Source organism: Mustelus asterias, chromosome 9 (genome assembly GCF_964213995.1).
Source record: "Mustelus asterias chromosome 9, sMusAst1.hap1.1, whole genome shotgun sequence".
Classification (NCBI taxonomy): Eukaryota; Metazoa; Chordata; class Chondrichthyes; order Carcharhiniformes; family Triakidae; genus Mustelus; species Mustelus asterias.
The window spans coordinates 66,740,952-66,766,170 of NC_135809.1; the positions used below are offsets into that span (position 1 = coordinate 66,740,952).

The following is a 25,219-nucleotide window of genomic DNA, read 5'->3' on the forward strand; positions in this document are numbered from 1 at the left end:
CTCTCAACCTCCTGTACACCAGAGCTACAATTCAGGTACCCACCCCTCTGCTGAATTAGTTTAAACCCTCCCGAAGAGCATTAGCAAATTTCCCCCCCCCCCCAAGATATTGGTACCCCTCTGGTTCAAGTGCAGACCATCCTGTTTGTAGAGGTCCCACCTACCCCAGAAAGAGCCCCAATTGTCCAGGTATCTGAAACCCTCCCTCCTGCACCATCCCTGCAACCACGTGTTCAACTGGTAGTGTTGAACAGTTCTGGTAGTGTGGTGACCAGAACTGGACGCAGTATTCCAGATGTGGCCTAACCAACGTTCTATATAACTGCAACATCATACGCCAACTTTTATACTCTATACCCCGTGCAATAAAGGCAAGCATGCCATATGCCTTCTTCACCACCTTTTCCACCTCTGCTGCCACCGTTAAGGATCTGTGGACTTGCACACCCAGATCCCTCTGTGTGTCTATACTCCTGATGGTTCTGCCATTTATTGTACAGCTCCTCCCTGCATTAGATCTACCAAAATGCATCACTTCGCATTTATCTGGATTAAATTCCATCTGCCATTTCTCCGCCCAACTTTCCAGCCTATCTATATCCTGCTGTATTCTCTGACAATGTTCATCACTATCCGCAACTCCAGCAATCTTTGTGTCGTCCGCAAACTTACTAATCAGACTAGCTACATCGTCTTCCAAATCATTTATATATATTTATTTGTAAAAAGTTTATTTGTCAGTGCCACAAGTAAGGCTTCACATTCACACTGCAATGAAGTTACTGTGAGAATCCCCCTAGTCGCCACAGTCCGGCGCCTGTTCGGGTACACGCTGAGGGAGAATTTTAGCACCCGAACCAGCACATGTCCATGGGACTGTGGGAGGAAACCCACGCAGACACGGGGAGAACATGCGGACTCCGCGCGGACAGTCACCCGAAGCCGGGAATCGAACCCCGGATTCCCTGGTGCCGCGAGACACAAAAAAAAAGCAGAGGCGCCAAATGAGGAGGTGGGTTGAAAGCAAGCCCGGATGTGGAGCAGTCCAATGTGTGTGTGTAGGACTCCACAGCACCTGAGGCTGAGAGAAGACCGTGCGTCGTCCTCACCCCGAGACAGGTGAATTACTGGTTTGGGTGAGCGCACATTCCTTGTTTATCTTCAAAAGACACATCAGTTATTAGTCGTCTTTATTGGTCGCCGTGAGGTTTATATCGCAGCGGTACAGGTGGTTTAGGCGGTAGCGACGTTTATTATTTACACACGGATTAAGAACGTGTTCCTTTAACCCCACCGTGAGGGTGACGTGTTGCAGCTGCAGAATGTGGGAGCTCCCGCACAGCCAGGTAGGCGATTCGGGGTAGACACGTTTGCAGTGGTTCGTCAGCCCAGAGTCATCAAACTGGAGATTAGATATAGCTCTTGGGGGCTAAAGGGATCAAGGGATGTGGGAGGAAAAGGGGATCAGGATATTGCATACGATGACCAGCTATGATCAAAATGAATGGCTGAGCAGTCTTGAAGGGCCGAATGGCCTCCTCGTGCTTTTAGTTTCTGTGTTTCCATGGCGGCTGAGCTGCAATCATCACGATCATCAGGCAGGGCTAAAGTTATCTGGGCACTTTTTTAACAGCTGGTGGTCACATCCTTTATAATAGGGTTCAGTCAGTGGTCAGGAACAGGAGGATGCGACCTGTGAGTGAGGCAAGTAAGGGACTCCGGAAGGCAGACGTGGAGGAGCCTCAGGCTTTATTATGATCCAACAGATTTTAGCTTTTTGCAGCCAATATGGATGAAAGTGGTGGTGACAGGGAACAAACTGACCTCGACACCTTGCGACAGGAAACCATTGTAGTAGGGGGTGTTAATAGGAATGTTAAAATATGTGATCTGACAGCCACTACAGAGAGACAGTTTTCTGCAGCCGAAAGTGGGAGTCCACCTGGCTGTGTTACCTGTTCTGTGCCAGGGTTCGGGACATCTGTTTAGGGCTGCATAGGAATTTGCACTGGAAGGGGAAGAATCCACAAGGTACCAAAAACATAAGGTTCTGCTGAGGGAGTACGAATAGCTCGGGCTAAACTTGAACCGTGAACAAATTGGCATTGGGTAAATCGGAAGAGAGAGTTAAATGCATGGCTCGAAGAATACTGTGGGAGAAATAGGTTTTGATTCATGGGACACTTGCACCAATACTGGGGAAAAGTGGGAGATACACTGTTGAGATGGGCTTCATTTGAACTGTGCTGGGTGACAATTTCGGTGAGTGGGGTGAAAGAGAGGGTGGCGCAGTGGTCAGCACTGCTGCCTCACAGCGCCAGAGACCCAGGTTCAGTTCCGGCCTCGGATGGCTGTCTGTGTGGAGTTTGCAGGTTCTCCGCGTGTCTGCATAGGTTTCCTCCTGGTGCATCAGTTTCCTCCCATACTCCAAAGATGTGCAGGTTAGGTTGGTTGGCCATGCTCAATTGCTCCTTAATGTCAGGGAGATTAGCGTGGGGTTACGGGGATAGGGCCTGGGTGGGTTTGTTGTCGATGCAGGCTCAATGGGCCAAATGGCCTCGTTCTGCATTGGAGGGATTCTATGTTTCTATATCACAAACAGCAGAGGTCCCAGTACAGAACCCTGCGGAACACCACTAGTCACAGACCTCCAATCAGAAAAAGACCCTTCCACTGCTACCCTCTGTCTTCTATGGCCAAGCCAGTTCTGTACCCATCTAGCTAGTTCACCTTTGATCCCGTGAGATTTAACCTTTTGCACCAGCCTGCCATGAGGGACCTTGTCAAATGCTTTACTAAAATCCATATAGACGACATCCACGGCCCTTCCCTCGTCAATCATTTTGGTCATCTCCTCAAAAAACTCAACCAAATTTGTGAGGCATGACCTCCCTCGTACAAAACTATGTTGTCTATCACTAATGAGACTATTCAGTTCTAAATGTGTATCGATGCTATCTCTAAGAATCTTCTCCAACAATTTCCCTACCACGGACGTCAAGCTCACTGGCCTATAATTACCTAGGTTATCCTTGCTAGCCTGCTTAAATAACGGGACCACATTTGCTATCCTCCAATCCTCTGGGACCTCACCTGTGTCCAATAAAGCAACAAAGATTTCTGTTAGAGGCCCAGCAATTTCATCTCTTGTCTCTCTCAGTAATCTAGGACATATGCCATCTGGCCCTGGGGATTTGTCTACCTTAATGCTTCCTAAAACACCTAACACTCCCTCCCTTGTAATTGCGATTTGTTCTAACGGGTCTACGCATCCCTCTGAGACACTACCAATCAACGCGTCCCTCTCCTTTGTGAATACTGATGCAAAGTATTCATTTAGGATCTCACCTACTTCCTCGGGTTCTCAGCACAATTCCCCTCCTTTGTTCTTGAGAAGCCCGGCTCTTTCTCTGACAACCCTCTTGTTCCTAACGTATGTATAAAATGCCTTGGGATTCTCCTTAATCCTGTCTGCCAAGGACATTTTGTGACCCCTTTTTGCCCTTCTTACTCCCTGTTTGAGTTCTTTTCTACTTTCTCTGTATTCCCCCAGTGCTTCATCTGTTTTTAGCTGCCTGGACCTTATGTATGCCTCTTTTTTCTTTTTGATTATGTTGAAATGGAAACTTTCCTGCTTCTTGACTGTGATAGAAAGACTCAACAAAATTCGTTCCAACTAAATAACTTATCTTTATTTACGAAAGGCTGCATGCAGTTTTGGTTGAAAACTTGAGTTCAGAGAGCAGTTGGTACAACTTGCTAATTCCTCCTCAAATCCGCAATTACACAGAGAAACAGTTCAGTATTTATACATAATTATTATCAGTTTTCGTGACCAGAGCATATTCAGGAATTCGATTAGTAATAGAATCGTGAGCAATATCATTAATCAGGTTTTAACTTGCTGACCTACCAGAACTCGTTGTCCCATTATTCATACCCTTATCTTGTTCTTTGATGGAACAGAAGGTCGGTGACTGCTTCCTCCCCTCCCCTCTCCTGACTGTCACCCAGCTACCTTCGTTTTTACATGTTACCACTTCCTGATAACTGTTATCCTGATAACTGTTATCTATCACCCCCTCTGCCTCCCGAATGATCCGAAGTTCATCCAGTTCCAGCTCCAATTCCCTAAGGCGGTCTGTGAGGAGCTGGAGCTGGGTGCATCTCCCACAGGTGAAGTCAGTAGGGTCACTAATGGTGACCCTTACCTCCCACATCCTGCAAGAGGAGCATTGAACTGCCCTAATTGCCATCCTCTCCACCCAAACTCCCAACTGTCACCGCTCTGTGTTCCCGCTCTTTAAACTGTCACTGCTCTGTGTTCCTGCTCTTTAAACTCTTTACCATGCAGTACCTTGTCAAAAGCCTTGCTAAAGTCCATGTAGACAACATCAAGCGCACTGCCCTCATCTACCTTCTTGGTTACCCCTTCAAAAAGCTCAATCAAATTTGAGAGACATGATTTTCCATTCACAAAGCCATGTTGACTGTCCCTAATCAGTCCTTGTGTCTCTAAATGCCTCTAGATCCTGTCTCTCAAAATACCATCCAACAATTTACCCACGACAGATGTGAGGCTATTGGCCTATAGTTCCCATGCTTTTCCCTGCAGCCCTTTTTAGACAAAGCAAGAGAGAGTGAGTGCATGACACACAATAACACAGAGAGAAACCGAGAACACGACCCACTGTACCACAGCAAGAAACCAAGAACAGGCCCTGCTGTAATAGTGAGGTGAGAATACGACACACAGTAACACAGCGAGGAACAGTGAAAATGACCCACTGTAACAGACAGCATGAAATCGAGAACACGACCCACTGTAACAGCGAGAAACCGAGAACACGACCCACTAACACAGCAAGAAACAGAGAACACAACCCACTGTAACACTGAGAAACCAAGAACTCGACACACAGTAACACAGCGAGAAACTGAGAACATAACCCACTGTAACACAGTGAGCAACCAAGAACACGACACGCGGTAACACACAGCGAGAAACCGAGAACATGACCCACTGGAACAGGCAGCGAGAAATTGAGAACACAACCCACTATAACTGTGAGAAACCAAGAACACGACCCACTGTAACAGTGAGAAGGTGAGAACACGACACACTCTAACACAGCGAGAAATCGAGAACGCAAACCCCTGTAACCCAGCAAGAAAGTGAGAACACGACATACTATAACACAGTGAGAAACCAAGAACACGACCTATTGTAACACAGCGGGATACCGAGAACACGACCCACGGTAACACACAGCAAGAAACCGAGAAGAGGACCCACTAACACTGCAAGAAAGCGAGAATACAACACACTGAGAAACAGAGAAAATGATCCACTGTAACACAGCGAGAAACCGAGAACACAACACACAGTAACACATAACGAGAAAGTGAAATCGACATACTGTAACAAACAGCGGGAAATCGAGAACACGACCCACTGTAACACACAGTGAGAAACCGAGAACATGACCCACTGTAACACACAGTGAGAAACCGAGAACATGACAAAGTAACAGTGAGAAACCAAGAACACGAACCCTTGTAATACAGTGAGAAACCGGGAACACGACCCATTCTAACACATTGAGAAACCGGGAACACGACCCACTGTGACAGTGAAAAAGCGAGAAAATGACACATGCTAACACACAGCAAGAAACCGAGAACACGATCCACGGGGAAAAAAGAGCAAGAAACCCAGATCACGACCAACGGTAGCACACAGCGAGAACACGACACACGGTAACACACCGTGAGAAACCGAGAACACAACCCACTGTAACACAGTGAGAAACTGAGAACATGACCCACTGTGACACACAGCGAGAAACCGAGAACATGACATAAAGTAACAGTGAGAAATCAAGAACACCAATCCCTGTAACAGAACGTGAGAACACGACATACCGTAACACAGGAAGAAACCAAGAACACCATTGTAACACAGCGAGAAACCGAGAACATGACCCACTGGAAAAAAGAGCAAGAAACCCAGGCCACCAACCACAGTAGTACACAATGAGAAACCGAGAACAGGACACACAGTAACACACACCGAGAAACTGAGACCATGACATACTGTAACACAGCAAGAAGGCGAGAACACGACACACTGTAACACAGCGAGAAACAGAGAAATCAACCCACTGTAACACAGCGACAAACCAAGAACAGGACCCACTATAATACAGTGAAAAGGCGAGTACACGACACATGGTAACACACCGCGAGAAACCGAGACCACGAACCCCTGTAACACAGCGGGAAAGTGAGAACACGACACACTATAACAGTGAGAAACCGAGAACGCGACATGGATGTTAGGGAACTTGGGGAAATAAATAGTGATGTCTTGAGGAGTGTACATATTACAGAGGAGGTGGTGCTGGAAGTCTTAAAGCGGATCAAGGTAGATGAATCCCCGGGACCTTATGAAATGTATCCCAGGACATTGTGGGAGGCTAGGGAGGAAATTGTGGGTCCCCTAGCCGAGATATTTGGATCATCGATAGTCACGGGTGAGGTGCCTGAAGATTGGAGAGTGGCAAATATTGTGCCTTTGTTTAAAAAGGGCTGCAGGATAAAGCCTGGGAACTACAGGCCAGTGAGCCTCACATCTGTGGTGGGTAAATTGTTGGAAGGTATTCTGAGAGACAGGATCTACAGGCATTTAGAGACGCAAGGACTGATTAGGGACAGTCAGCATGACCTTGTGAGTGGAAAATCATGTCTCACAAATTTGACTGAGTTTTTTGAAGGGGTAACCCAAGAAGGAAGATGAGGGCAGTGCAGTTGATGTTGTCTACGTGGACTTTAGCAAGGCCTTTGAAAAGGTACCACATGGTAGGTTGTTGCATAAAGTTAAATCTCACGGGATCCAGGGTGAGGTATCTAAATGGATACAAAATTGGCTTCTTGACAGAATAAGAAGTCTCACAACACCAGGTTAAAGTCCAATAGGTTTAGTTGATAGCAAAAGCCACTAGCTTTCGGAGCACTGCTCCTTCGTCAGGTGAGTGGGAGTTCTGTTCACAAACAGGGCATATAAAGACACAAACTCAATTTACAAAATAATGGTTGGAATGCGAGTCTTTACAGGTAATCAAGTCTTAAAGGTACAGACAATGTGAGTGGAGAGAGCGTTCATCGGTCAGAACATTGAATACAGGAGTTGGGACTTCTTGTTGAAGTTGTACAAGACATTGGTAAGGCCACACTTGGAATACTGTGTACAGTTCTGGTCACCCTATTATAGAAAGGATAATTTTTAAACTAGAAAGAGTGCAGAAAAGATTTACTAGGATGCTACCGGGACTTGATGGATTGAGTTACAAGGAGAGGCTGAATAGACTGGGACTTTTTTCTCTGGAGCGTAGGAGGCTGAGGGGTGATCTTATAGAGGTCTATAAAATAAAGAGGGGCACAGATCAGCGAGATAGTCAATATCTTTTCCCAAAGGTAGGGGAGTCTAAAACTAGAGGGCATAGGTTTAAGGTGAGAGGGGAGAGATACAAAAGTGTCCAGAGGGGCAATTTTTTCACACAGAGGGTGGTGAGTGTCTGGAACAAGCTGCCAGAGGTAGTAGTAGAGGCAGGTACAATTTTGTCTTTTAAAAAGCATTTAGAGAGTTACATGGGTATGATGGGTACAGAACGATATGGGCCAAATGCGGGCAATTGGGGTTAGCTATGGGGTTTTAAAAAGGAAAGGGTGGCATGGAAAAGTTGGGCCGAAGGGCCTGTTTCCATGCTGTAAACCTCTATGGCTCCATGACTCACTGCAACACAGCGAGAAAGCGAGAACACGACCCACTGTAAAAAAAAAAGCACAAAACCCAGACCATGACCCACGGTAACACAGCAAGAAACTGAGAACAAGACACAAAGTAATACAGCGAGAAAGTGGGTACACAACACGCTAACACAGCGAGTATCCAAGAACACGACATACAGTAACACACAGCTAGAGACCGAGACCACGACACACTGTAACACAGTGAGTACCAGAGAAGAGCAGCCACTTTAACACACAGCAGGAAACCAAGCACATGACCACTGTGACACAGTGAGAAGGTGAAAACACGGCACACGATAACACACAGTGAGAGGTAATGAAAACGATCCACGATAACACAGTGAGGAGGTGAGAACATGACACACACACACAGCGAAAAACAATGAAAACGACCCACAGTAACACACAGCAAGAAACAAGAACACAACCCACTGAAACAAAAAGTGAAAAACTGAGAACACTACCCACGGTAACACACAGCGAGAAGCCAAGAATATGACCCACTGTAACACAGTGAGAAACGAGAACATGACACACAGAAACACACAGCGAGAAAAACGAGAACACGGCACACTGACACAGCGAGAACGTTAGATCACAACACTCTGGAACACAGTGAGAAATCGAGAACGAGGCCCAAATTAAGTCAGAGAGAAACCGAGAACACGAACCCCTGTAACACAGCGAGAAAATGACACACTGTAACAGTGAGAAACCGAGAATACGACCCTCTATAACACAGTGGGAAACCAAGAACACAACCCACTCTAAAACAGCAAGAAACCGAGAACAAGACCTACTATAACAGCGAGAAAGCGAGAACACGACCCACTGTAAAAAAGAGCAAGAAATCCAGACCGTGACCCACGGTAACGCAGCGAGAAAGCAAGAACACAACACACGGTAACAACTGTGAGAAACAGAGAAAACAACCCCCTGTAACAAAGCGAGAAACCGAGACCATGACACACTGTAACACAGTGAGAAAGCGAGAACATGATCCACTCTAAAAAAGAGCAAAAAACCCAGACCATGACCGATGGTAACACACAGCGAGAAACCGAGAACAAGACACAAAGTAACACACAGCGAAAATCCGAGAACAACACACAGTAACATACAGTAGAGACGGAGACCACGACACACCGTAACACAGCGAGAAGGCGAGAACACAACGTACAGTAATACTCAGTGAGAAACTGAGACCACAACACACAGTAACACATAGCAATAAAGTGAGAACACAACACACTAACCAGTGAGTATATGAGAACAGGAGCCACTGTAACACACAGGGGCAAACCAAGAACATGACCCACTGTAACACAGTGAGAAACCAATAGCACGACCCACTGTAACACAGCGAGAAACCGAGAACACAACCCACTGCAATACAGCGAGAAACCAAGACAACGACTCACTGCAACACAGCGAGAAGGTGAGAACACAACACACGGTAACACACAGCAAAAAACAGGAGCATAGGAGGCTTAGGGGAGATCTTATAGAGGTCTATAAAATAATGAGGGACATGGATCAGCGGGATGGTCAATATTTATCCCAAAGGTAGGGGAGTCTCTAACGAGAGGGCATAGGTTAACGTGAGAGGGGAGAGATACAAAAGGGTACAGAGGGTCATTTTTTCCCCACACAGAGGGTGGTGAGTGTCTGGAACAAGCTGCCAGAGATAGTAGTCAAGGCAGGTACAATTTTGTCTTTTAAAAAGCATTTAGACAGTTATATGGGTAAGATGGGTATAGAGGGATATGGGCCAAACACGGGCAATTGGGACTAGCTTAGTGGTTTAAAAAAAAGGTGCGGCAGGGACAAGTTGGGTCAAAGGGCCTGTTTCCATGCTGTAAACCTCTATGACTATGTTGAAGAACAGAAAGTTGAAACAGCAAGAGCTGCAGAGATGACAGATGAATACGCATTAGCGCACAAATTGAAATCTAGCTTCCGACAGCAATTTCATTCCATGAGGGATATAAATTAGAAAAGAGGGAGATCTTTCAATGAAAAACAGAAAGTCGATCACACTGGGAACAGCTTACTACATGTGAAAAAAAAACCCCAAGAGGGTGGAAAAGAGGTGAAAGACCTCAGGTGTTTTCACTGTGATAAGATAGGACACAGAAAGTCAGAGTGTTGATGGCTTAAGAAAGGCACTGGGAAAAAGGATGTGGTAAAAGATGCTCAACCGGTGGGATTAGTGAAGGAAATCTTGAGAGAAGTCAAGGAGCTGAAGGAGAGTGCACAGCCTAGGCATGGGCTGGATAGTAAGATAGCGCCCGATCTTTTCAAAGAGTTCACCTATGTGTGGGTAAGGTTTACTCAGGTAGAATAGGGGGAGTAGGTGAAGAAGTCCTGGGTAAGATCTTGGAGAACATTATTAAGGATGGAATTGGGGTGTACTTGGAAATTCATGGTAAAATAGGCTGAGTCAGCATAGCTTCAACAATGGGAGGTCTATTCTGACAAATCTGTTAGAATTTTTTGAGGAGGTAACGAAAAAGTTAGCCAAAGGAGAGCCAGTGGACGTGATTTATTTGGATTTTCAGTAAGCCTTTGACAAGATGCTTTACAGGAAGCTGCTAAATAAGTTAAGAACCAATGGTGTTAAAAGCAAGTTACTGGCATGGATAGAAGATTAGCCAACAGACAGAAGGCAGAGAGTGGGGATAAGGCAGACCTTTTCAGGATGGGCAATTGGTGACTCGTGGTGCTCCATCGGGATCAGTGTTGGGACCACAACTTTTCACTATATGCATTAATGATCTGGAAGATGGATCTGAGGACAAAGTTGCTAAATTTCCGAATGATACAAAGATATGTAGAGGGACAGTGTTGAGGAAGTTGGGAGATTGCAGAATGACTTGGACAGGCTAGGCAAGTGGGCGAAGAAGTGACAGATGGAATACAATGTGGGAAAGTGTGAGGTTATGCACTTTGGTAGGAAGAATAGAGGCGTGGACTATTTTCTAAATGGGGAAAGGTTTTGGAAATCTGAAGCACAAAGGGATTGGGAGTCCTGTTTCAGGACTCTCAAGTTAAACATGCAGGTTCAATTGGCAGTTAGGAAGGCAAGTCAATGTTAGCATTCATTTCTGGAGAGCGAGAATACAAAAGCAGGGATGTGCTGCGGAGGATGTATAAGACCCTGGTCAGGCCCCATTTGGAATAGTGTGTGCAGTTTTGGGCCATACCTAAGGAAGGATGTGCTGGCCTTCGAGGGGGTCCAGAGGAGGTTCACAAGAATGATCCCAGGAATTAAAGGTTTGCCATATGAGGAGAGGTTGAGGAGTTTGGGTCTATGCTTGATGGAGTTTAGAAGGATGAGGGGGGATCTAATTGAAACTCTCAGAATACTGAGAGGCCTAGATAGAGTGGACGTGGGAGAGAATGTTTCCACTTGTGGGAGAGACGAGCACTCGAGGGCTCAACCTCAGAGTGAAGAGACGTTCCTTTAAAACTGAGATGAGGAGGAATTTCTTCAGCCAGAGGGTGGCGAATCTGTGGAACTCATTGCCACAGAGGACTGTGGAGGCCAGGTCATTTAGTGTCTTTAAGACAGAGATAGATAGGTTCTTGATCAATAAGGGGATTAAGGGTTATGGGGAGAAGGCAGAAGAATGAGGATGAGAATCATATCGGCCATGATTGAATGGCGGAGCAGACTTGATGGGCCATATGGCCTAATTCTGCTCCTGTATCTTATGGTCTTGTGGTTGAACATGACCGACTGTAACACACAGCGAGAGACCGAAAACATGACCCACGTAACACACAGTGAGAAACCGAGAACGCGACCCACTGTAACACAGCAAGAAACTGTGAACATGAATCCCTATAACACAAAGCTGGATATCTTACCCAGGTACGACTAGCCGCTGCCCATTGTGTATGCGAAGGGAGCAGCGATAATCTTTGGGTAGCTTGAATTGAATTCGCTGTTCAACCAGGGCCAATTCTTGTTCTGTTAAACCCACTGTGGAGAGGTAGAGGTCAGGATTGAGAAGCAAACAACAAAGAACAGTACAACACAGGAACAGGCCCTTCGGCCCTCCAACCCTGCGCCGATCATGATGTCTGCCTCAACTAAAACCAAATGCACTTACGGAGTCCATATCCTTCCATTCCCATCCTATTCATGTATTCATCTAGTTGTCCCCTAAATTCTGCTATCGTACCTGCTCGCACCACCTGCCCAGGCAGCGAGTTCCAGACATTCACCACCCTCTGTGTATAAAACTTGCCTCGCATATTTCAAGCTTACTGTCTCATCAGCAAACGACAGAGAATAGATCGAGTCCAGCCTATGTCTGTATCCATCTATCTCTCACTCCCTCCATCCCCTCTCTGCCTCCCTCCATCGGTCATCCTCTCCTCACCCCGTCTCTCTAATCCTCTCCTCACCCCGTCTCTCTAATCCTCTCCTCACCCCGTCTCTCTAATCCTCTCCTCACCCCGTCTCTCTAATCCTCTCCTCACCCTGTCTCTCTAATCCTCATCCTGTCTGGACTCTCTGCCACCATGCCGTCATCCTCCTGTTGATAGGTAGATAAATCCCCGGGACCTGATGAAGTGTATCTCAGGACATTGTGGGAGTCTAGAGAGGAAATTGCAGGTTCCCTAGCCGAGATATTTGGATCATCGATAGTCACGGGTGAGGTGCCTGAAGATTGGAGAGTGGCAAATGTTGTGCCTTTGTTTAAAAAGGGCTGCAGGGAAAAGCCTGGGAACTACAGGCCAGTGAGCCTCACATCTGTGGTGGGTAAGTTGTTGGAAGGTATTTTGAGAGACAGGATCTACAGGCATTTAGAGATACAAGGACTGATTAGAGACAGTCAGCATGGCTTTGTGAGTGGAAAATCATGTCTCACAAATTTGATTGAGTTTTTTGAAGGGGTAACCAAGAAGGTAGATGAGGGCAGTGCAGTTGATGTTGTCTACATGGACTTTAGCAAGGCCTTTGACAAGGTACCGCATGTTAGGTTGTTGCATAAGGTTAAAGCTCATGGGATCCCGGGTGAGATATCTAAATGGATACAAAATTGGCTTCTTGACAGAAGTCAGAGGGTGGTTGTAGAAGGTTGCTTTTCAAACTGGAGGCCTGTGACCAGTGATGTTCATCAGGGATCGGTGCTGGGTCCACTGTTATTTATCATTTATATTAATGATTTGGATGAGAATATAGGAGGCATGGTTAGTAAGTTTGCAGATGACACCAAGTGAAGAAAGTTATCTCCAATTGCAACAGGATCTTGATCAATTGGGCCAGTGGGCTGAAGAATGGCAGATGGAGTTTAATTGAAATAAATGCGAGGTGATGCATTTTGGTAGATTGAACCAGGGCAGGACTTACTCAGTTAATGGTAGGGCGTTGGGGAGAGTTACAGAACAAAGAGGTCTAGGGGTACATGTTCATAGCTCCTTGAAAGTGGAGTCACAGATGGACAGAGTGGTGAAGGCGGCATTCGGCATGCTTGGTTTCATTGGTCAGAACATTGAACACAGGAGTTGAGGTGTTTTGTTGAAGTTGTACAGGACATTGGTAAGGCCACACTTGGAATACTGTGTGCAGTTCTGGTCACCCTATTATAGAAAGGATATTATTAAAGTAGAAAGAGTGCAGAAAAGATTTACTAGGATGCTACCGGGACTTGATGGGTTGAGTTATAAGGAGAGGCTGGATAGACTGGGACTTTTTTCTCTGGAGCATAGGAGGCTGAGGGGTTATCTTATAGAGGTCCATAAAATAATGAGGGGCACAGATCAGCTAGATAGTCAATATATTTTCCCAAAGGTAAAGGAGTCTAACACTAGAGGGCATGAGTGTCTGGATCAAGCTGCCAGAGGTAGTAGTAGAGGCGGGTACAATTTTGTCTTCTAAAAAGCATTTAGATAGTTACATGGATAAGATGGGTATAGAGGGATATGGGCCAAATGTGGGCAATTGGGATTAGCTTAGGGGTTTTAAAAAAAGGGTGGCATGGACAAGTTGGGCCGAAGGGCTTGTTTCCATGTTGTAAACTTCTTTGACTCTATATTCCGGTGCTCCTGTGCAAACATTGAGCTGAAATTCTGCTTGATGGTCAGTAGATAACATGTTGACACAGGCTTTCCATAACGACAAATATCAAGTCTGGTTAAATTCGGGATGTCTGCTGACTCCGAGTGCCGCAGCACTGCCCCCCGCCCCTCCCCCCAAGACTCTTGCCCGATCCTCAGTGGGAACCACACTATGGTATGAATGACCATCACGTTTCCTTACCATTTAATGAGGTGATCATACGAGGACAATTCAACCCCAAGAACTTCTTCAAATTTTCCCAGGCTTCTTTTAGCTCTGCGTAGTGTTCAATGTATTGTCCCAGGTTGCAGTAAAACTGGCGGAAAAGCTCCATCCAACTCACATTGTGCTTCATTTTATCATTCCTGACAAAAGAAAGACGGCAAGATTAGCGCAAGGTATTCAGTCAATCGAAAATTTAGAGCAGCTGTACTTACACAATAAACACAGATCTTCCCAATCCCTCGCACGGTGCAGAAACAGGCAGTTATACAGCCATCGAATACAAACAGCACAACACACTGCCATTTACTCTGTCATCTTCATGCTACCTTTGTGCAATAGAAACTCATCTTATATCCCCAACCCAATCTTTTTCAGAGGGCCATGCAAAAGACATCAGATCAAACAATTTCTTATTAAAATCTTCGATTGACCCCGTCTCCACCACACCATCTGTACTGACCCTGTCTCCACCACACTCTCATTATTGACTCTGTCTCCACCACATTCTCATTAATGATCCTGTCTTCACCACACCATCAGTACTGACCCAATCAAGGATAGTGGAATCTATGCATGGAACCAGAGGAAATGGGAGAGATACTAAATGAATAATTTGCCTCAGTATTCACCAAAGAGAAGAACTTGGTGGATAAGGAGTCTAGGGAAGGGTGTGTATACATTCTGGATCATGTCGATATCAAAAAGGAGTTGTTGTTGGGCAACTTAAAAAGCATTAAAGTAGATAAGTCCCCAGAATACTGAGGGAGGCAAGGGTGGAAATTGCTGGGGCCTTGACAGAAATCTTTGTATCCTCATTGTATTCTCCAGTCCTCTGGAACTTCACCTGTAGCCAACGTTGTTCCATTGTTTAAGATGGGCAGCAGGATAATCCAGAAAATTACAGGCCAGTGAGCTTTACTTCAGTGGTCAGGAAATTATTGAAAAAGATTCTTAGGGACAGGATTTACTCACATTTGGAAACAAATGGACTTATTAGTGTCTATCACTAATGGTTTTGTGAAGGGGAGGTCGTGCTTCACTAACTCGATCGAGTTTTTCGAGTAAGTGATGAAGATGATAGATGAGGGAAAGGCAGTGGATGTTACATACATGGACTTCAGTAAAGCCTTTGAGAAGGTATCTCATGGTAGACTGGTATGAAAGGTGAAGTCACATGGGATCAGAGGAGAACTGGCAAGATGGAAACAGAACTGGCTTGGCCATAGAAGACAGAGGGTAGCAGTAGAGGGGTGCTTTTCTGAATGGAAGCTGTGACTACAGTGTTCCACAGGGGTCAGTTTTGGGGCCTTTGTTGTTCATAGTATATATAAATGATTTGGAGGAAAATGCTCGTCTGATTAGTAAGTTCGCAGATGGCACAAATATTGGTGGAGTTGTGGATAGTGAAGAGAATTGTCACAGGATACAGCAAGATATAGACCAGTTGGAGACTTCTGCAGAGAAATGGCAGATGGAATTTAATCTGAACAAATGTGCGGTAATGCATTTTGGAAGGTCCAATGCATGTAGGAATTGTACAGTAAATGGTAGAATCCTTAGGAGTATTGACATTCAGAGGTCTCCACCGATCACTGAAAGTGGCAACGCAGGTGGATAAGGTAGTCAAGAAGGCATACGGTATGCTTGCCTTCATCAGTCGGGGCATTGACTATAAAAATTGGCAGGTCATGCTGCAGCTGTACAGAGCCTTAGTTAGGCCTCATTTGGAATACTGTGTACAATTCTGGTCACCACACCATCAGAAGGCTGTGGATGCTTTGGAGAGGGTACAGAAGAGGTTTATCAGGATGTTGCCTGGTCTGGAGGGTATTAGCTATGAGGGGAGGTTGGATAAACTCGGTTTGTTCTCACTGGAACGAAGGAGTTTGAGGGATGAGTGGCATGGACAGAGTGGATAGTCAGATGCTCTTTCCTCGGGCAGAAAATACTGGGGGACATAGGTTTAGGGTGCATGGGGAGCAGATGTGACAGTAGCATTTAAGGGATATCTCCCCATCTAGACAAATACATGAATAGGATGGGAATGGAAGGATATGGACTCCATAAGTGCATTTGGTTTTAGTTTAGGCAGGCAACCTGTTCGGCGCAGGCTTGGAGGGCTGAAGGGCCTGTTTGTGTGCTGTATGGTTCTTTGATCCTGTCTCCACCACATTCTCAGTATTAGACCATAAGACATAGGAGCAGAATTAGGCCACTTGGCCCATCGAGTCTGCTCCGCCATTCAATAATGGCTGATATTTTTCTCATCCCCATTCCCCTGCCTTTTTCCCATACCCCTGATCCCCTTATTAATCAAGAACCTATATCTCTGTCTTAAAGACACTCAATGACCTGGCCACCACCACAGCCTTCTGCGGCAAAGAGTTCCACAGATTCACCACTCTCTGGCTGAAGAAATTCCTCCTCATCTCTGTTCTAAAGCAGCGATCTCCAAACTCCGATCCGGATGCGGCCTGCTGCGGGCCGGATGTGGCCTGCGGGCCGTAGTTTGGAGACCCCTGTAATAAAGGATTGCCCCTTTAGCCTGAGGTTGTGCCCTCTGGTTCGAGATTTTCCTACTAGTGGAAACATCCTCTGCACATCCACTCTATCCAGGCCTTGCAGTATCCTGTAAGTTTCAATAAGATTCCCCCCTCATCCCGAGTACAGACCCAGAGTCCTCAACCGCTCCTCATGCGACAAGCTCTTCATTCCAGGGATCATTCTTGTGAACTTCCTCTGGACCCTTTTCAAGCCAGCACATTCTTCCTTAGGTATGGGGCCCAAAACTGCTCATAATACTCCAAATGGGGTCTGATCAGAGCTTTATACAGCTTCAGAAGTATATCCCTGCTCTTGTATTCTAGCGCTCTCAACATGAACGCTAACATTGCATTTGCCTTCCTAACTGCCGACTGAACCTGCATGTTAACCTTAAGAGAATCTTGAACAATGACTCCCAAGTCCCTTTGTGTTTGATTTCCTAAGCATTTTCCCATTTACAAAATAGCTCCATTCCTCCTTCCAAAGTGCATAATTTCACACTTTTCCACATTGTATTCCATCTGCCACTTCTTTGCCCACTCTCCTAACCTGTCCAAGTCCTTCTGCAGCTCCCCTCCTTCCTCAATATTATCTTTGTATCATCTGCAAACTTAGCAACAGTGCCTTCAGTTCCTTCCTCCAAATCGTTAATGTATATTGTGAAAAGTTGTGGTCCCAGCACTGACCCAAGGCACACCACTAGTCACCTGCTGCCATCCTGAAAAAGACCCATTTATCCCCACTCTCTGCCTTCTGCCAGTCAGCCAATCCTCTATCCATGTCAGGATCTTACCCTTAACACCATGGGCACTTAATGTATTTTAACAGTCTCCTATGCGGCACCTTGTCAAAGGCCTTCTGGAAATCGAAATAAATCACATCCACTGGTTCTCTATCTAACTTCCTCGTTACCTCCTCAAAGAACTCTAACAGAGTTGTCAGACATGATCACCCCTTGACAAAGCTGTGCTGACTCAGTCCTACTTTATCATGCACTTCCAAGTACTTTGCAATCTCATCTTTAATAATGGACTCTAAAATCTTGCCAATGACCGAAGTCAGGCTAACCGGCCTATTATTTCCCGTCTGCTGCCTCCCTCCCTTTTTAAACAGTGGTGTTACATTAGCTACTTTCCAGTCCTCTGGTACCCTCCCTGCCTCCAGTGATTCCTGAAAGATCACCACCAATGCCTTCACAATTTCCTCAGCTATCTCTTTTAGAATCCAGGTCCAGGTGATGTATCCACCTTCAGACCTTTCAGTTTCCCCAGAACCTTCTCCTTAGTGATGGCCACTACACTCACCTGTGCCCCCTGACTCTCCTGGAGCTCTGGCATCCCACTGGTGTCTTCCACCATGAAGACTGAAGCAAAGTAACTATTCAGTTCCTCTGCCATTGCTTTGTTTCCTATTATTACTTCTCCAGCCTCATTTTCCAGTGGTCCAATTTTTGCCTCTCTTTTACCTTTCATATATTGAAAAAAACTCTTCCTATCTTCTATATTACTAGCTAGCTTCCACTCATATTTCATCTTTTCCCCTCTTATTGATTTTTTAGTTGTCCTCTGCTCACTTTTAAAGGCTTCCCAACCCTTTGGCTTCCCACTAATCCTTGCCATTTTGTATGCTTTTTCTTTTGCTTTTATGCTGTCCTTGACTTCCCTCGTCAGCCATGGATGCCTCATCCTCCCCTTAGCATATTTCCTCCTCCTTAGGCTAAATTTCTGTTGTGCCTCCGGATTAACTCTCAAAAACTCCTGCCATTGCTGTTCCACTGTCTTCCCTGCAAGGCTCCCTTTCCAATCAACTCTGGCCAGCTCCTCCCTCATGTCTTTGTAGATACCTTTATTTAATTGTAATTCCGTTATATCTGATTCCAGCTTCTCCCTCTCAAACTGCAGGGTAAATTCTATCATATTGTGGTCACTGCTCCCCAAGTCCTTCACCTTAAGTTCCTTAATCAAGTCTACCTCATTGCTCATCATCAAATCCAGAATTGCCTGTTCCCTAGTAGGCTCTGTCACAAGCTGCTCCAAAACAAATCTCAGACATTCCACAAATTCCTTTTCTTGGGATCCATTACCTACCTGATTTTCCTAATCTCCATGATTATTATAATATTGCCTTTTTTATATGCCTTTTCTATCTCCTGATATATTTTCTGCCCCACATCCTGACTACTGGGGTCTGATGTTGCAGATGTATAGAACGTTGGTTCGGCCGCATTTGGAATACTGCATCCAGTTCTGGTCGCCACACTACCAGAAGGACGTGGAGGCTTTGGAGAGAGTACAGAGGAGGTTTACCAGGATGTTGCCTGGTATGGAGGAGAGATTGGGTAAACTGGGGTTGTTCTCCCTGGAAAGACAGAGGATGAGGGGAGACTTAATAGAGGTGTATAAAATTATGAAAGGCATAGATAGGGTGGGAAGCTTTTCCCCAGGTCGGTGGTGATGTTCACGAGGGGTCATAGGTTCAAGGTGAAGGGGGGGAGGTTTAACACAGATATCAGAAGGACATATTTTACACAGAGGGTGGTGGGGGCCTGGAATGCGCTGCCAGGCAAGGTGGTGGAGGCGGACACGCTGGGAACGTTTAAGACTTATCTAGACAGCCATAGGAGTGGGAATGGAGGGATAGAAAAGAATGGTCTAGTTTGGACCAGGGAGCGGCACGGGCTTGGAGGGCCGAAGGACCTGTTCCTGTGCTGTATTGTTCTTTGTTCTTACTGCTAGCAGGCCTGTGCATAACTCCCATCAGGGTCTTTTTACTTTTGCGATTCCTCAACTCTACCCACAGAGATTCTATGCCTTCTGACCCTATATCATTTCTTGCTATCGATTTAACTTCATTCCTTACTAACAATGCAACCCCACCCCCTTTGCCCATCTGCCTGTCTTTTTGATAGGACACATATCCTTGGATATTTAAATCCCAGCCCTGATCCCCTTGCAGCCACGTCTCTGTGATGCCCACAACATCGTAGCAGCCAATTTCAATATGCGCAACAAGCTCATTTATCTTGTTCAGTATACTGTGCGCATTTAGGTACCACACCCTCAGTCTTGCATTGACCACCTCCCCTCTTATACTTGTCACCATTTTTTCCTCTGCCTGAGGTTAGATTCCTGCCACCTCCTATACTCTCTGTTCTATTATGTGGTCTGGAAACTTTACTAACTTCTCCTGAGCCCTCAGCTCCATTAACCTGCACTTCTACCCTCTCCTTAACTTTGATTTTCTAATTCTCCATACAACTGAACCCTCTTCCCCACTATTTAGTTTAAAGCCCTATTTATAGCCCTAGTTATACGATTCGCCAGGACTCTAGTCCCAGCACGATTCAGATGAAGACCGTCCCATCGGAACAGGTCCCCTCTTCCCCAAAGCTGGAGCCAATGTCCCATGAATTCAAACCCATTCCGCTTTGAGCCATGCATTTACCTCCTTAATCTTATTGAGACAATCTAATTGTGCCAATTAGCCCTTGGCTCAGGTAGTAATCCAGAGATTACCTTTTTGGTTCTGTTTTTTAACTTAACTTGCATTTGGAATATTGTGAGCAGTTCTGGTCACCTCACTACAAGAAGGATGTGGAGACACTGGAAAGAGTGCAAAGGAGATTTATCAGGATGCTGCCTGGTTTGGAGGGTAGGTCTTATGAGGAAAGGCTGAGGGAACTTGGGCTTTTCTCTTTGGAGCGGAGGAGGTTGAGAGGAGACTTGATAGAGGTTTATAAGATGATGAGGGGGATAGATAGACTGAACGTTCAAAGACTATTTCCTCGGGTGAATGGAGCGGTAACTAGGGGGCATAACTATAGGGTTCATGGTGGGAGATATAGGAAGGATGTCCGAGGTAGGTTCTTTACACAGAGAGTGGTTGGGGTGTGGAATGGACTGCCTGCAGTGAAAGTGGAGTCAGAAACTTTAGGAACATTTAAGAAGCTATTGGATAGGCACATGGAGTACTTCGGGATGATAGGGAGGAAATAGCTTGATCTGGGTTTCAGACAAAGCTCGGCACAACATCGTGGGCCGAAGGGCCTGTTCTGTGCTGTACTGTTCTATGTTCTATGTTCTAACTCCTAGCTGTTCATACTCCCTTAGCAAAACCTTTGTTCCTGTTCTACTTATGTCATTGGTACCTATGTGGACCACGACAACTGGGTCTTTACCCTCTCACTCCAAATTCCTCTGCAGCCCAGATGAGATATCCCAAACCTGAGCAGGCAACACAACCTTCAGGATTCTCGATCCTGATCACAGAGAACAGTGTCAATGGACCTAACTATATCATCCCCAATTACAACTATATTTCTTTTTTCTCCCCCAACTTGAACGGCTCCCTTACCATGGTGCCGTGATCAGTTTCCTCATCCTCCCTGCAGTACCTGTTCCCGTCCACACAGGGAGCAAGAATCTCAAACCCGTTGGACAAGTTCAGGGACTGAGGCTCCTGCAACCCTACCTTCTGGATCCCTCTACCTGCCTCACTCGCAGCCACACCCTCCTGTCCCTGTACACTGGCTGAACTCAGGGTATTTCATCTAAGAGGTGTGACTGCCACCTGGAACACAGTGTTCAGGTATCTCTCCCCCTCCCTGATGTGTCGCAGCTTCCGAAGCTCAGAATCCAGCTCATCCACTCTGAGCCGGAGTTCCTCAAGCAACCAACACTTACAACAGGCATGCTCACTGGGAATCACAATGGGGTCCACCAACTCCCACATCATGTATGAACAACACATCACCTGACCCTCCATCTCTATTTATTTAATTAGTTTTTAACTTGGGTTTAAAATTTTTATTTTAAAAACATTATTTTTCTTTAAATTATGTATCTCCTTATTACCTCAGTCTCAAAGCAATGTCTAACAAGTTATTTAAATGGGTTTTCAAATTTAGTACAGCTCCCTGTTTTTACTGTGAGAAGGTGGGACACAATAAGTCACAGTGTTGGTGGCATAGGAAAGGCACTGGGAAAAAGGATGCGATAAAAGATGCTCAACCACTGGGATTAGTTAAAGCAGTGAAGGGAATCTTGAGAGAAGACGAGGAGCTGAAGGATAGTGCACAGCCTAGACATGGGCTAGACAATAAGATAGCGCCCAACCATTTCAAAGACTTCACCGATGTATGAACAAAGAACAATACAGCACAGGAACAGGCCCTTCGGCCCTCCAAGCCCGCGCCGCTCCTTGGTCCAAACTAGATCATTCTTTTGTATCCCTCCATTCCCACTCCGTTCATGTGGCTTTCTAGATAAGTCTTAAATGTTCCCAGTGTGTCCGCCTCCACCACCTTGCCCGGCGGCGCATTCCAGGCCCCCACCACCCTCTGTGTAAAATACGTCCTTCTGATATCCGTGTTAAACGTCCCCCCCCCCTCACCTTGAACCTATGACCCCTCGTGAACGTCACCACCGACCTGGGAAAAAGCCTCCCAGTGTTCACCCTATCTATGCCTTTCATAATTTTATACACCTCTATTAGGTCACCCCTCATCCTCCGTCTTTCCAGTGAGAACAACCCGTTTACCCAATCTCTCCTCATAACTAAGCCCTTCCATACCAGGCAACATCCTGGTAAACCTCCTCTGCACTCTCTCTAAAGCTCCACGTCCTTCTGGTAGTGTGGCGACCAGAACTGGGCGCAGTATTCCAAATGCAGCCGAACCAACGTTCTATACAACCGCAACATCAGACCCCAACTTTTATACTCTATGTCCCGTCCTATCAAGGCAAGCATGCCATATGCCTTATTCACTACCTTCTCCACCCGTGATGTCACCTTCAAGGATCTGTGGACTTGCACACCCAGGTCCCTCTGCGTATCTACACCCTTTATGGTTCTGCCATTTATCGTATAGCTCCCCCCTACATTAGTTCTACCAAAATGCATCACTTCGCATTTATCTGGATTGAACTCCATCTGCCATTTCTTTGCCCAAATTTCCAGCCTATCTATATCCTTCTGTAGCCTCTGACAATGTTCCTCACTATCTGCAAGTCCAGCCATTTTCGTGTCGTCCGCAAAGTTACTGATCACCCCAGTAACACCTTTATGGGTACGGTTTACTCAGGTAGATCGGGGGAGTAGGCAAAGAAGTTAAAATATTGAGAGATATGGGAACTAGTCTGTCTCTCATAGTAAAAGACGAAAATATTTGCCTTATCCTTCTGAAATATTGCCCGAGAGAATGGTAATCTGTGGAATAAATGGAGAGAGGAGAAGTATTCCCCTGTGTAAAATAAGGCTAGAGAGTCTAATCAAGACTGGGGAAGTGATAGTGGGAATGATAGAAAACTTAGCTATTTCAGGAATCCAGTTTATTCTTGGAAACGATATAGCTGGAGCACAGGTGGGAATGATGCCCATGATAGTAGAAGAGCCAAAAGAGGTCCAGGGAACCGAGGAGTTAAAAGAAAAATACACTGGAATTTTTCCGGACAGTGTGGTGACAAGATCCCACAGCCATAAGTTAAAACAGGACGTGAGAACAAAAGACACATATGATGGAGTTGAGGTCCAGTTAGCTGACACTCTGATGAGATAGAACATAGAACATTACAGCGCAGTACAGGCCCTTCGGCCCTCAATGTTTCGCTGACCTGAGAAACCAAACTAAAGCCCATCTAACCTACACTATTCCAATATCATCCATATGTTTATCCAATGACCCTTTAAATGCCCTTAATGTTGACGAGTCCACGACTGTTGCAGGCAGGGCATTCCACGCCCTTACTACTCTCTGAGTAAAGAACCTACTTCTGATATCTGTCCTATATCTATCACCCCTCAATTTAAAGCTATGTCCCCTCGTGCTAGCCATCACCATCCGAGGAAAAAGGCTCTCACTATCCACCCTATCTAATCCTCTGATCATCTTGTATGCCTCTATTAAGTCACCTCTTAACCTTCTTCTCTCCAACGAAAACAGCCTCAAGTCACTCAGCCTTTCCTCATAAGACCTTCCCACCATACCAGGCAACATCCTGGTAAATCTCCTCTGCACCCTTTCCAACGCTTCCACATCCTTCCAATAATGCGGCGACCAGAACTGTACGCAATACTCCAAGTACGGCCGCACCAGAGTTTTGTCCAGCTGCAACATGACATCATGGTTCCGAAACTCAATCCCTCTACCAATAAAAGCTAACACACCGTACGCCTTCTTAACAACCCTATCAACCTGGGTGCCAACTTTCAGGGATCTATGCACATGGACACCGAGATCTCTCTGCTCATCCACACTACCAAGAATCTTACCATTAGCCCAGTACTCTGTATTCTTGTTACTCCTTCCAAAGTGAATCACCTCACACTTTTCCGCATTAAACTCCATTTGCCACCTCTCAGCCCAGCTCTGCAGCTTATCTATGTCCCTCTGTAACCTGCAACATCCTTCCGCACTGTCCACAACTCCACCGACTTTAGTGTCATCCGCAAATTTACTAACCCAGCCTTCTACGCCCTCATCCAGGTCATTTATAAAAATGACCAAAACAGGCCCCAAAACAGATCCTTGCGGTACACCACTAGTAACTGAACTCCAGGATGAACATTTCCCATCAACCACCACCCTCTGTCTTCTTACAGCTAGCCAATTTCTGATCCAAACTGCTAAATCACCCTCAATCCCATGCCTCCGTATTTTCTGCAATAGCTTACCGTGGGGAACCTTATCAAACGCTTTACTGAAATCCATATACACCACATCAACTGCTTTACCCTCATCCACCTCCTTGGTCACCTTCTCAACAAACACAATAAGGTTTGTGAGGCACGACCTACCTTTCACAAAACCGTGCTGACTATCCCTAATCAAATTGTTCCTTTCTGGATGATTATAACTCCTATCTCTCATAATCCTTTCCAAAACTTTGCCCACAACAGAAGTAAGGCTCACTGGTCTATAATTACCAGGGTTGTCTCTACTCCCCTTCTTGAACAAGGGGACAACATTTGCTATCCTCCAGTCTTCTGGCACTATTCCTGTCGACAATGATGACATAAAGATCAAAGCCAAAGGTTCTGCAATCTCCTCCCTAGCTTCCCAGAGAATCCTAGGATAAATCCCATCCGGCCCAGGGGACTTACCTATTTTCACACTTTCCAGAATTGCTAACACCTCCTCTTTATGAACCTCAATCCCGTCTAGTCTAATAGCCTGTATCTCAGTATTTTCTTCGACAACATTGTATTTTTCCTGTGTGAATACTGACGAAAAATATTCATTTAGCGCCTCTCCCATCTCTTTGGACTCCACGCACAACTTCCCACTACTGTCCTTGACTGGCCCTAATCTTACCCGAGTCATTCTTTTATTCCTGACATACCTATAGAAAGCTTTAGGGTTTTTCTTGATCCTACCTGCCAAAGACTTCTCATGTCCCCTCCTGGCTCTTCTTAGCTCTCTCTTCAGGTCCTTCCTGGCTAACTTGTAACTCTCAAGCGGCCTAACTGAGCCTTCATGACTCATCTTTACATAAGTCTCCTTCTTCCTCTTCACAAGAGATTCAACTTCTTTTGCAAACCACGGTTCCCTCGCTCGAACTCTTCCTC

General features: G+C 45.7%; 1 protein-coding gene across 1 annotated transcript in view; it reads right to left on the minus strand.

Moving 5' to 3' along the window:
• Nucleotides 1-25,219, minus strand: part of fbxo3 (F-box protein 3) — a 194,566-nt gene that overhangs the window by 104,697 nt on the left and 64,650 nt on the right. Inside the window, exons 3-4 of the mRNA XM_078221355.1 lie at nt 14,087-14,250; nt 11,686-11,800 (exon numbers count right to left, since the gene is read on the minus strand). Of these exons, the coding sequence (XP_078077481.1) occupies nt 11,686-11,800; nt 14,087-14,250 (279 nt within the window). The remainder of the gene's footprint in view (nt 1-11,685; nt 11,801-14,086; nt 14,251-25,219) is intronic.